Source organism: Helobdella robusta (genome assembly GCF_000326865.2).
Source record: "Helobdella robusta unplaced genomic scaffold HELROscaffold_50, whole genome shotgun sequence".
Lineage (NCBI taxonomy): Eukaryota > Metazoa > Annelida > Clitellata > Rhynchobdellida > Glossiphoniidae > Helobdella > Helobdella robusta.
Genome location: NW_008705255.1, coordinates 476,991 through 492,051, shown reverse-complemented (window position 1 = coordinate 492,051; position 15,061 = coordinate 476,991). Strand labels below are relative to the sequence as shown.

At 32.8% G+C, this 15,061-nt stretch overlaps 2 protein-coding genes across 2 annotated transcripts in view; both read left to right on the top strand.

The window, feature by feature from the left end:
• Positions 1 to 2,166: 2,166 nt before the first annotated feature.
• On the top strand, positions 2,167 to 3,175 carry HELRODRAFT_86178 (hypothetical protein; the record flags this gene model as incomplete). The annotated part of the gene is made up of 2 exons (XM_009027653.1): positions 2,167 to 2,346; positions 2,909 to 3,175. 2 exons carry the CDS (start codon positions 2,167 to 2,169, stop codon positions 3,173 to 3,175), a joined length of 447 nt encoding a protein of 148 aa, XP_009025901.1.
• Positions 3,176 to 5,660: 2,485 nt separating this feature from the next.
• Positions 5,661 to 15,061, top strand: part of HELRODRAFT_86266 (hypothetical protein) — a gene marked incomplete at both ends in the record, with an annotated part of 10,617 nt that continues 1,216 nt past the window's right edge. The window contains 4 exons of the mRNA XM_009027668.1: positions 5,661 to 5,937; positions 6,247 to 6,320; positions 6,609 to 6,757; positions 11,254 to 11,357. Coding sequence (XP_009025916.1) covers positions 5,661 to 5,937; positions 6,247 to 6,320; positions 6,609 to 6,757; positions 11,254 to 11,357 — 604 coding nt within the window. The remainder of the gene's footprint in view (positions 5,938 to 6,246; positions 6,321 to 6,608; positions 6,758 to 11,253; positions 11,358 to 15,061) is intronic.

Here is a 15,061-nt window from a genome sequence, read left to right as displayed (position 1 = left end):
CATACAGTTCAACTAATTAAATACAGATTGACATGTCACGCTGCGATATTTATATATTAATAAATATTAATATATTTATAAAATAAATAAAGGTAAAGTAAACCTTTTTTTATTTTACAATTTTTACATAGAAATGACTTTTTCAGAAATTTTTACATTAATTTTAAACTCGGTTCGGCTTAAAAAAATTAAATATCCCTCACTGAATAAACATTCAATATAACAAAAACGCAAATTTTACGTCTGAAAATACGTAACTTTTAGCTAAATTTTATTTCAAATTAACCCCATTTGAATTAAATCTACTTTTCGTTTGTTTTGAGGACGCTTTCACAATCTTAAAAAAGAAAAATTAATATATAATTGATCTATACTATAAAAACCATAAAGAATATAGATTATATAAAATTACTCTCTCTCTTTCTCTTTTTTCTTTTTTTTATTTATATCTAAAACACACGCAAATTAAAAACACTAATACAAAATAATACCATTAAAATTACTACTGCTACTGGTACCACTGCTACTATGAATGCTTCTTCTACTACCATTACTGATACTGCATATTGCATTCCAGCGTTTTTACTTGAAGCCGTGTTTTAGAAGGCCCTATAAACTCGAAGGCCCATGCCAATCGTCCAATTGACCACCTTGACCACCAGCTTTTAGGGCCAGCGTATGTGTTATCCTGTATGCTGAATAGTGAGTGTTATATCAGTTACAAGTGTGTGTGTGTGTGTGTGTGTGTGTGTTTGTGTGTGAGTGTGTGTTGGTTTATGTGTGCTGGTTTATGTGTGAATGAGTGTGAATGAGTGTGTATGTGGGTGTTTCTCCAAAACCAGTTTATATATATATATATATATACAAACATATAATATATATACATATTATAAATAATAATCAAAATTACAACTATAATAATAAATTAAAACATGAAAGAGAATGACAAATTATGAAAAAAATAATGAATATGTAATTACATTACAAATAGAAAGATTGATTTACGTACGGTTCCAATTAATTTGGAACGCTTACAACAGCTAGCTAGAAACGTGTTTGAATTCGACTAGAATTAATGAAAATTGCAATAATAACAACAATAACAACAACAACAATAATAATAATAATAACATAATTACAGGTATAAAATGTTTTTAGCGATTAATAAAATTCTTTTTAGAAACAATATTTTCTCAGCAATATGTGTACGATACCATCTTAACTGCAAGCTTTAATTACTTGAATTACTCACATGTTAGATTTACGGTGCCACTAATGAGTTGATGTTATTTTAATTATTACTGGTATTTTGGTGTTATTATTAATCAAGTTGCTAGTTTAATTAGAAGTATTAGTAGTAGTAGTAGTGGTTGAAGTAGTAGGTGTAGTAGTAGCAGTAGCAGCAGCTCAATCGTAGTGTTATTAGCTGCAAGTGTATCGTATTCATCATCATCGTCGTCGTCATCATCAGCATCATCATCACTTGCATCATCATCATCAGTGCCATTCTTATTTGTTAATAAAATTTGATTGGTTGGTTGAGTTTTAAATTTAGTTTGGTAGAAGAAAATTAATTTTTACAAATTGTAAGAAAAATTTGGCACGGACTAACCAGAATGAACCGACCAAGAAGTAGGTCTTCATCAGGAGATTCCCTTCCACTACTCATCCAATGTCGACCATTTTTGCCGCCAATGGGCCGCCGTCAATTCACCTTACCACCTCTGACGTCACAATCCACTTCGCAAGTGACGTCATCGACCTATCAACAACCTCCGTTAACGAGGGTGAAATCATCCTCTCAGCAAACTATTGAAACGAAGAAAAAGTTGAACAGGGATAGGTCGCTTATCTCTACCTCCAGACAGATTAGTGTTTCTACGTTGGTCCCTTCTCCATTTTTTAAGCGTTCGAGAAGTTGGAGTCGCGACGACAGTGACCTCCTGAGGTCAACTGGCAGAAATTTGAATGTTTCGTCAGCCAGGCGGGGATTGTGGGGTAGAAGGTTGAGTAGGTCGGTCTGTTGTCTGAATGGTTGACTGATGGTTGGTCTATTAATTGATTGGTTGACTGATGGTTGGTCTGTTGTCTGATTGGTTGACTAATGGTTGGTTTGTTGTCTGATTAGTTGACTGGTGGTTGGTCTGTTGTCTGATTGGTTGACTGATGGTGGGTTTGTTGTCTGATTGGTTGACTGATTTTTCACTAACATTTTATAGGTATGCAAACATTCGACGATCATTTCCTCCAATCACATGCGAGCCCACGTACAAACTGCAGCCTGATTGGACAGAAAAATTCAATCCCAGAATTGTGGAGAACATTTTAAAGATTGAAATGACGAAAGTTTTTAATGAAAAGGTAAACACGACGTCCTTTCTTCATACTTTCATTCAAAAAATAAATAAATACTCCAGCTAATACTTTACCGACATACCGACGGACCGATTGACCAACCAACCGACTGACCGACCGACCGACTAGGGCTGGATTTAGACCCCGAGTACCTGATTATCTAATTAATTATTTTTTCAAGGATTTAAAAAAGTTGGCTTTTTTGGTTTTTTGCGCCTACTTCACATTTTTTGCGCCATGTTTTTATGTTGAAAGCGGTCTGTCTATAAGTCTGTCTATATCGCAAGTATTGTTGACGTGGAATCTGAATTCATTTGTTCATTCATTCATTCGTTCGTTCGTTCGTTCGTTTATTCATTCATTCATTCATTCATTCATTCATTCATTCATTCATTCATTCATTCATTCATTTATTCATTCATTCATTCATACATTCATTCATTCATACATTCATCCATACATTCATTCATTTATTCATTCATTTATTCATTCATTCATTCATACATTCATCCATACATTCATTCATTCATTCATTTATTCATTCATCATACAGAATGCCACCATCACGACTTACAATCACGGTTTGATGACACAGAACAGTCTCCAGTTACTGAACAGAGTCAAAATCTCAATTAAATCTCTCAACTTCAGACGGTACGTCATCATCCTCCATCTTGTCCTAATTCAGAATTTAGGCCAGGGGGTCCAGTCGGCCAGTCGCTGTCTTTGGCATCCGGAAAATGATGATAAGGTCACTAACGTGATGAAAGTTGGCGACGTTTTCGTTGAGGTCACCGTGTTCGGGGTTTACAAAATGTAGATGATCATGATGTGGGGTATGTATGTAAATGTATGTGTGTGCGTGCGTGTGTATGTTTGTGCGTATGTGTGTGTGTATGTGTGCATGTTAATGATTTCACCAAATTCAAATTTAAGTATAATATATGATTTAAATATTATTAATATTTAATTATTTATGTTACTAATTATATATAATATTTATTGTTAATAATACTATTGCTATTAGGGACAACAACAACAACACAACAACACAGCAACAACAACAACAACAGCAACAACAACACAACAACAACAACAACAACAATAATAACAATAATAGTAATTTTAAATGAATAACACGTATTTGTCTACATTATTAACACCAAAACGCCACCGTGAAAGATTAATTGCCGTGCTTTTGTTTGGATTTTACAACACGTGTTCAGAGCTATATAAAGGAGTTATGATGATGATGGTAATGGTGATGACGATGATGATGACGATGAAGATGATGATGAAGAAGAAGAAGATAATGATGATGATAGTTGTGATGACAACAGTGACGACGACGATGATGATGATGATGGTAAAAGTCATGGCCTGGTTATTTTGCAACACTGCAAAAAGCTATCTAAAGGATTGGTGATGATGATGATGACGATGTTGACGATGATGATGACGATGAAAATGATGATGATGATGAAAATGAGGATGACGATGACGATAATGATAAATAGTTTAAAAAAAATTTTTTCTGGAGCAATTGCTTACCTGCTAATAAAAATCAGTAATGACGTGATTAAAAAAACGTCACTTATATATTGACACACACACACACACACACAAACACACACACATGCACAAACACACACACACACACACACATATATATATATATATATACATTTAGATTTACGACAGCATCATTACATTTTTATTACCATTACAATGTTGTGTGAACGTTATAACGTTATTATTGTGTGAATTAATTAAAATTATTATTTTTCATTTTGTTGTTGGACAATTACCTTGCAAGTGCATTACTACTACTACTACTACTACTACTACTACTACTTCTACTACTACTACTACCACTACTTCTACTACTACTTCTACTACTACTACTACTACTGCTACTACTACTGCTACTACTACCACTACTACTACTACTACTACTACCACTACTACTACTACTACTACTACTGCTATTACTACTACTTCTACTACTGCTACTACTACTACTACTACTACTACTACTACTACTACTACTACTACTACTACTACTACTTTAACTACTACTACTAAAAATGAGAATAATATTTAGGATGGAACTCTTCGACATGTTTTTTTTTTCTTCAAAATATACCATGATGATGAATGGTTTAATTAATTGTTGCACATAAGTTGTACAACCTGCAAACACACACGCACGCACACACACACACACTCGCACACACACATACGTGTATATATATATATATATATATATATATATATATATATATATATATATATTAAAAACTTATATTTATATAGTTTTGGTTCTTTATATAATAGTAACATAACTAATCATGCGATTATTCGCTTTCAACTCAATAACATTGTCAGTATCACCGTTTCTTCGGATTTAATTTTGATTAGTTCGACATTATTTAATTGAATAATTAAATAATTGATTGCTTCTATGTTTTAGTTGGTTGAAAATAATTACTTTAAACAAATAATTAAATTATAAGAGCAATTTAATTAATAATAATAATAATAATAATAATAAAAATAATAGCAATCACAATACTTCCAACCAGAGCCGTTCCAATGCTAATATTACTGTTTGTAGTAATGTTACAATAATTGTGAATGTAATAACAACAATATTACTACTGCTACTACTTCCACCACGACTGTTGTGGCTGCTGTGGCTGCTGTGGCTGCTACTACTGCTGCTACTACTACTGCTTAGTTTCGCTTGAAACCCGACAAAAAAATTATTTTAATTACAACCTATTTATCGAAATATTGCCAAAAATATTTCTATAAATATTTAATAGAAATAATAAATATATAGATATAGATATAAATATTCTATAAATCGTAATTATGACTAATTAAAGTGAAAAAGAATGATTAAATTTAAATAATAAAAAGCAGTGGAGATTTATGACTCAACTGTACGAGCTTAATTTCTTGCCGGCTGGTGTTATAAGCAACTACATCGTAAGCCAGCTCTTCGCTACCGTCTATTGTCGATTAAAATTTTCACAACAACAACAACAACACCACAAACAACAACAATAACAGCAACGTCAGGTAGCAGCAACGACAACATCACCATTACACTGCCAACAACAACACCAACAACACCAAACAAGGTCAAAAAACTTCTCCCACCACTACTAAAACCCGCACCAACCAACCCTGCCACCAAATAACAACAACAACAAACCACCACAACTCTTTAAACAACACCAAGCAACAACATATTACCACCATTTTTTCACCATCACCACTCAAACAACGACACCAAAATGGGCAAAATCCCAACCGAATACAGCCACCAGCAGCTCGTGGATGAGATGGCTAAGCTAAGTAAGCTGCCTATGGAGCAGCGGATGAAAATAGCTAAAAATAAACGACTGGAACAGCTTAAGCTATATCAATCCAGCAATAGCAACAGCCGCAACAACAATAGGTATGTTGACAATGAGTATGTGCCAAGAAAAGGGAGCAATAGGGAGACAAAAATTTCGTTTGACAAGACTGCATTGTTGTTCGATGCAGCTGCTAAAAGTGATATTAAAGAAGGTTAGTTGGTTGGCTGGTTGGTTGTTTGGTTGGCTGGTTGGTTGGTGGGTTGGTTAGCTGGTTGGTTGGTTGGTTGGCTGGTTGGTTGGTGGGTTGGTTAGCTGGCTGGTTGGTTGGCTGGTTGGTTGGTTAGTTGGTTGGCTGGTTGGTTGGCTGGTTGGTTGGTTAGTTGGTTGGCTGGTTGGTTGGTTGGTTGGTTGGCACCATCATCATCATCGCCATCATCATCATCATCACCGCCATCTTCATCATCATCATCATCGCCATCATCATCATCATCACCGCCATCTTCATCATTATCATCATCAGTTCGCTATCTCATCACCACCGGAAATTGCGACAAAGACGCGACTAACTGTCACGGTATGACCGTCCTACACCAAGTGAATTATAATTATAATTATAATTATAATTATAATTAATATTTTCGTTGTTAATATTATTATTGTTAAGATTAGTAGTGGCAGCAGCTGTAGTAGTTGTTGTAGTATTAGTAGTAAAAAGATCAATCACAGTAATAATAATAACAACAACAACAACAATGACAAAACAACACCAACAACTTAATAATAATACTAATACTACTACTACTATTAATAACAATAATAACAATAACAAAACAACAACAACATCAACCACAACTTAATAATAATAATAATATAATAACACAGTCATGTGTGGACCACAACCTTGCACTAATCCATATACTGATCAAGGAGCTTAGGGCTGACGTCATGAAGGCCGACCACGAAATGTGGACCCCCCTCCATACGGCTGCCCTTCTGGGGTACGCCGACATCGCCAAGTTCCTATTGGATAAGTTAGTGGATAGATGGATGGATGGATGAATTGGCTGATGGAATAATTTAATGGTTGTAAGGATTTGTTAATGGTAGAACGCATGTGTGGTTGGAAAAATGAGTGAATGAATGAATGAATGAATGAAGGAAGGAAGGAAGGAATGAATAAATGGATGAATGGCTAAAGAAATGAATAGATGGATTGACTGAATGATTTGATAAATGGACAAATTGAATAAAATATGGGTGGATATATTAATTAATGGATGGAAGGACAAATGAACAAATGAATGAATGGATGGATTGATCGAATGAATGTATATATGGATGAATTTATGTATGGATTAAATTAAGTAAATTGATTAAATTGAATAAAGTTGATAACATAACTGAATGAAGGAAAAAATGAATGAATGAACGGAACGAACGAACGAACTAATGAATGAATGAAAGAAAGAATTAATGAATGAAATGAGTAAATATATAACTGAATGAATGAATGAATAATAAATAATTGTGAATTTGAATGAATTGTCGCACAATGTTCATGTATTGTATACTATTAACAAAAACAACATCAGCATGTTACTTCAACAAACACACACGTACGAACACACAAACTAACATACATACATACATACACAAATTCTGTATATTGTAAAAATTATGGTCTATTACCAACACATACACAAACATAAACATACATACATATAAACACACACACACACATACACACACTAACAAACAGTGGCGCTGACCCTTAGCCTTAAATGCCGAACTAAACATGCCCTATGACATTTGTGCTACTACTACTACTACTACCACCACCACCACTACTACTACTACTACTACTACTTAAAATATAAATTTCAAGCTTGAGCAGGTATGCTAAGCTTGAGCATTCGAAAGCTGTTTGAATGTTAATAATATTTACAAAGACAACAAAGTTAATTTTTTTTATAAAATACTAATGTGTGCGTGTGTGTTTGTGTCCGTGCGTGCGTGTGTGTGTGTTTGTATGTGTGTACTTCCTCTATTCATACAGCTTGTCATCTGCATTTTTTCGCCATTATTCGCTTGAGACAACTTGTTTTTAAACTGCTGTCAATATGCAAAAATACATGAATATGTGTTGGTGTCTGTGTGTGTGTGTGTGTATGTGTGTGTGTGTGTGTGTGTATGTGCTCATGCATTTATATACACGCACGTCGTCTATCGATCAGTATTTGAAGTTTTTTGTATTTTTTTTCTTATGTGACAACTTGAATTGACATAGTATAATAAAATATTTATGTAGGTGTGTTTGTGTGTGTGCATGTATGTATATACGTGTGAATTTGTATGTTTGAATGCATGTTTGTGTGCATGTTTGTGTGCGTGTGTGCGTGCTTTGCAATTCAACTCATACTTTTTAGTCTTTTTGAACCGATACGTAGATATTCAAAAATCAGTGTGAGAGGCTTTGTGCTAATTTCAATGCAAGTAAATAATCATTTTCAATTTGGTTGTACTGCATGTGTGTGTGTGTTTTGTGTGTGCGTCTGTGTGTGTGTGTCTGTGTGTCTGTGTGTGTCTTTGGAAGCTCTGAAGCTGTGAGAAATGATTAAAAAAAAAATTAATTTTTTTTATTGTTCAAAAAATCAGTTTCTCACAGATTCATAATTGAGGCAAACATCTATCGAGTAGCATTTTTTGTCAACTCTTAACTCAGTTAATAAAATCACCTGTTAATAAAATTAAATTTGTATAATTCATATTTGTATCAATTTATATTTGTACCAATTCATATTTGTACCAATTCATATTTGTATCAATTCATATTTGTATCAATTCATGTTTGTATCAATTCCTATTTGTATCAGTTCCTATTTGTATCAGTTGATATTTGTATCAATTCATATTTGTATCAATTCATATTTGTATCAATTCATGTTTGTATCAATTCATATTTGTATCAATTCCTATTTGTATCAGTTGATATTTGTATCAATTCATATTTGTATCAATTCATATTTGTATCAATTCATGTTTGTATCAATTCATATTTGTATCAATTCCTATTTGTATCAGTTGATATTTGTATCAATTCATATTTGTATCAATTCCTATTTGTATCAATTCATATTTGTATCAATTTCTATTTGTATCAATTCATATTTGCATCAATTCATGTTTGTATCAAATCATATTTGTATTTATATCAATTAATATTTGTATCAATTCATATTTGTAACAATTCATAATTTAAAAAAAATTCCTATTATTGCAAACGCTCACCTTTAGCAAACTTGAGAATGATTTTAAACTTGCTTAGATTAACTGATATTTGTGGATTTTTTAATGATATACGTAATTGGATGTTAAATAGATATATCTTTTGATATCTGTAAAATGATATATAGACTGATATGAATCATTGATATCTATGTATAAATAGATACATAAATAGATACAGATTGATATGAATGATATATATATCTGTGTATAATTAGATATATAAATAGATACAGATTGATATGAATGATAGATATTTATGTATAATTAGATACATAAATAAATAAAAATGATTCAACAATTTAAGTCCGGCGATTTGAATTTTAAATAATAAATTATCGTGATAAGGTCAATCAATCAATTCAATCAATCAATCAATTAATTCAATCAATAAAGCGCTCCTCAATGAATTTTGAAAACAGAAAGGTCTTAAGATCCGCTTTGAACTTCGCAAGTGATGGAGAAGTAGTCAGAGAAATAGGTAGAGAGTTCCAGAGAAAAAATTTGGCAAAAGAGTATTTAACACGAATTAAAAAGAAGCGAGAACAAGAAGACGATCGTAAACCGGGGCGTTTAGGCTCAATTAATATATCTGATAAATACTTAGGAAATAATTTAGACTGAGACTTATACATGAACGTGCAAATTTTAAAAATTATTCTATATTTTATAGGTAGCCAGTGCAAGAGAACAAGATATGGAGATATATGAGAAAAGAAAGGGGCACGAGCAACTAGATGAGCAGCAGAGTTAAAAGCTTTACTTAAAGGATAGAGTATAGAGTCAGGAAGACCATAGTGGAGCGAGTTACAATAATCAATTCTAGATAAGACTAACGAAGTAACAAGAAGGAGAAGAGTAGGATCATCAAGAAAAGGCAAAATTTTTTTATCCTACGTAGATAAAAGTAAGAGCTTCTAGCAACACTATTAATCTGAGAAGAGAAAGACATAGTAGAATCAAAGATAAAACCTAGACTGCGAAACTTATGAGAAACATCAAGAGTTTTAGAATCAGGTAAGATAATAGGAGGAATAGTAATAAAGTGTTTAGATTTATTAAAACAAATTAATTCAAACTTGGAAGGATTAAGTTTAAGACACATAGAGTCAGACCAAGCGATAATTGAAGAAAGACATAGAGATAAATTATGAAGAACACTATTGAGATTAGGTGGAGGAAAAGAAGTATAAATGTAAGAATCATCAGCATATAGTTGACTAGAGAAAGAAAAGTTATTAATAATACGAGGTAGTTCAGAAGTATAGAGTATAAATAGAAGAGGGCCAAGGATAGATCCCTGAGGTACCCCGAAAGTAAGAGTAGAGGAGTTTGAAGTAGAATTATTAAGAACAACAGAAGAAAAACGATTACAGAGATAAGAAGATAACCAAGATAGACAAGAATCAGTAATATTAAAAGAAAGATGTAGCAGTCTCAAGAGAATAGTATGATCAACGGTATCAAAAGCTGAGGAAAAGTCAAGAGCAAGAAGAAGAGTAAGATTACTATTGTAACTAAAGAGAAGGATATCATTGTGTATTTTAAGTAAAAAAGTTTCAGTACTGTGAGCAGGTCTGAAACCAGATTGAGATACAGGTAGCAAGGAGTTAAAGTTGTTTAAATAGGATGACAGTTGATTAAAAACTACCTTTTCTATTATTTTAGAGATGAAAGTAATATTAGTAACAGGTCTATAAACTAAAGTTAATAAAAATAGGTACAGATTGAAATGAATCATAGATATTTATGTAAAATTAGATATATAAATAGATACAGATTGCAATGAATCATAGATCGCTATATGGGTTGTTTATTTTATGTGTATCAATTTCTCCGCATTATGCTGCTCAACAATAATTCACTGATCTATAAATATGCAATTTGAGTTTTGAATAATAAATTTTCGCGATTTTAATTTTAAATGATAATAAATTTTCATGATAAGGTCAATAAACTAAAAGACAGAAATAGATAAACAAAGCTGAAAGTTCAACACACCACATGCACACGCACTCTCACAAACACACACAAATAAACACACATACATACATACACACACAAACAAACACACACACACAAACACACAGTGGTACATACACACACACAAATAAACACACACACACATACATACATACACACACAAACAAACACACACACAAACACAAAGTGGCACATACACACACGAATAAACACACTCACATACACACACAAACACACACATACACACACAAACAAACAGTGGCGCTGACCCCTTATCCCTAAATGCCGAACTAAACATGCCCTATGACATTTGTGATGACCCGGACACCTTGGATATCATCGAACTGATTTTTTTTGGGAGAGGTTTGTTGATATTCTGGATGATGCTAATGTTGTGGTTGTTGACGTTTTTGTGGTTGATGGTGGTGGCATAGGAGTTGTTGCTATTAGTATTAATGTTGTTTTGCAGTTGGCGCTAGTCTTGTCAGCGATGATTTTCTTCCTTTATGTTTAATCCGGATGTTAGTATATGTTAGTATGCTTTGATGTCATTGCCTTGTTATAGATGAAATATCTTGAAACATTAACAAAAATAAAGAAGCCATACGTACATAGCTCATAATGTCATATCTATCCATACAAATAAATGTAAGTAGTAACAATGTGAGTAGAAGTAAAAACATGAACTTCATTTCAGGTAAGGCATAAATACGTTTGTGTTTACATTTAGGATTATGGGCTAAAATTTAAAAATTTAAACGTAGCCAAACATACAACACACATACATACACACACACATACATACACACACAAGTTAATGAAATCACACACACATACACACCACACACACACACACACACACACACACACACACACACACACACATACATACACACACATATACACATACAAAGAGAGAAAGAGAAAGAAAGAGAAAGAGAGAGAAGAGAAAGAATGATTTAATCAGTGGTGAGAATGCTGCTAATTTTAAACAATACCCGGTGCCATTAACTATTCAAATACATCAAACAGTGGCCAATATGTTTGGGTGGTCATGAGATGTAAGGGCAGCCCCAATTTTGATATCAGAGGTACACCGAACCGTATTTATAGCACAGGGCCTTCACAGAATGGTTCTTCTACAAGGAAGAAATAAAATGTGACTTCGTAATTTTGAAATTTTACGTTGTTAAACCACTGGCTTCAATTGGAAAAATGGGATTAGAAATAAAAAACTGCTACTCATACTACTACCACTACTACTACCACTACTACTACTACTACTACTACTACTACTACTACTACTACTACTACTACTACTACTGCTACTTCTACTACTACTACTACTACTACTACTAAAACTACTACTACAACTACAACTACTACTACTACTACTACTACTACTACTGCTACTACTACTACTACTACTACTACTTCTACTACTACTACTACTACTACTAAAACTACTACTACAACTACAACTACTACTACTACCACTACTACTACTACTACTACTACTACTACTACTACTACTACTACTTCTACTACTACTACTACTACTACTAAAACTACTACTACAACTACAACTACAACTACAACTACTACTACTACTACTGCTACTACTACTACTACTACTACTACTACTTCTACTACTACTACTACTACTACTAAAACTACTACTACAACTACAACTACTACTACTACCACTACTACTACTACTACTACTACTACTACTACTACTGAAACTACTACTACTACTACTACTACTAAATAATAAGAAAAATATTAATAAAAAAAATATGATCACCACTAATAGTAGCAGTAGCAGTAATAAAGAAAACCTCAATTTGAACGGGGATGGAGACGACAAGTCTGCCCTATTTGAACAGTGCACAGCAGCTATTGTCAACTTGTTTGCATTGCTTTTGTAGTTAACATTTTATTACAGTATTCTATTATGCTGCTGCTGCTGCTACTGTGGTTGCTACTACTACTACCACTTTATTACTACTACTACTACTATTACTACTACTACTACTACAACTACTACTACTACCACTTCTATTGTCATATATTTTTCCTGAAAATCTTTAAAGAAAAATTCCTTTATCATGTTGTTGTGGACGGTGTACATACAGTGTAGGAAAAAAACGTTGAGTTTTGTTGTGAGTGAATGAATGAATGAGTGAGTGAGTGAGTGAATGAATGAATGAATGAACGAACAAACGAACGAACGAACGAACGAACGAATGAATGAATGGAGGAATGAACCCTGCTACTCACTCAGGCATATCATTCGAACGTCGGTTAGTCCGATTGTAACAATTTAGTTTTATTTGCTCAAACTAAAACATTCAACTGCTGAAAGAGAAAAATTGTTTTCCATTCAATCTAGCTACTTATGCTACTCTTACTTTCTCTCCCTCCCTCTCTCTCTCTCTCTCTCTCTCTTTTTCTCTCTCTCTCTTTCTTATGTTCCATTTCTTTTCATTCCTTTTTAGCTGATAAAGTGAGTAAAACCTCATAACGAACGAACAAACAAACGAACGGACGAATGAAGGCTTTGTTTCGTTATATAAAAAAATAAATGAATGAATGTAAGAATGAGAAACAAAATTAAAAAAATGAATGAATATATAGATGAATGGATCGGACGGATAAACGAACGAATGAATGATTCATCTGATAAAGGAATAATGAGTGAAGGAGTAAAAATATGAATGCCATCTGCTTTTTAATATGACCGTGTATTTATCTGAATCGTCGTCACTTGAATTCAACAATAAACTATAATTGCTCTAACATTATAAAACATTTAATACTACTACTAATACTCATGCTGCTACTACTACTACTACTACTACTACTACTACTACTACTACTACTACTACTACTACTACTACTTTAACTACTACTACTAAAAATAAGAATAATATTTAGGATGGAACTCTTCGACATGTTTTTTTTTTGATAGGATAAGGCACAGGAAAAAAGAAGCTCTCTGACAACTTTTGAGTGTTTGACGTATCGGCGATCCATACACAGCTATCTTTGCTTGCAGTAGACATAAGTAGCGTTAACATCAACACAAATTACATCAACATCGATATCCAGCGAAACATGAACAACACATCAACGTATAAACATTAACACTAACAACAACAACAATAACAACAACAACAATAACAGCAGCAGCAACAACAACAACAACATCATCATCAACAAACATCACAAATAAACCATATATTTTGTAACAATGACAATTGAATACATTCTCAGAGGTTACATTCACGGTTAAAATATAATAACAATAGAATAATAATGTTAATGTTAATGAAATTTTTACAACTATTATTATTATTATCATTATTATATTATTATTAATAATAATAAATTAATAATAATAAAATAATAATATTGTAATAATAATATTTACAAGAACGGCAAATAACAAACAACGCTAATAACATTAACACTAGGTTTGCTTGTGAAACTTATTCAATGCCGGCTAGCTTAAATTTCAATATTATCCCGAGTAAAAGTATTCGAAATGATGTAACTACTACAGTTGCTGCTACTACTGCTACTACTACTACTACTGCTGCTGCTACTACTGCTACTACTACGACTACTACTGCAGCTGCAATTGCTACTGCTGCCAATAGTACAGCGATTGAAAAGATAAAACTTTTAAAGTCAAAAATTTTCGTTAAAGCGGCCATTTCATTCAGTAAGATGAAAATACAGCAGCGATGTTTTGAACTTTCAAGCTAATACCTGCTTCTTTCTATTTATTAACTCGCTACTGAATGTTTTCCATTGTAGAAGTGTTAAAAATTAACAAAGCCACCAAACCGTCAGAAAAAGCTCTAAGGTTTTAGCTCTTGAATATATGAAAAAGATCGATTTTGTGTGTGTGTGTGTGTGTGTGTGTGTGTGTTAAACCGAAACACGGCAAAAAAGTCAAATAATTTCGGTATATGGAAACCACTGGGTATTTGAAATGAATCCATTAGTTAAATTCTCAAACGACATTTTTTTTTAAACAAATTTTGTTTGGGTTTTTT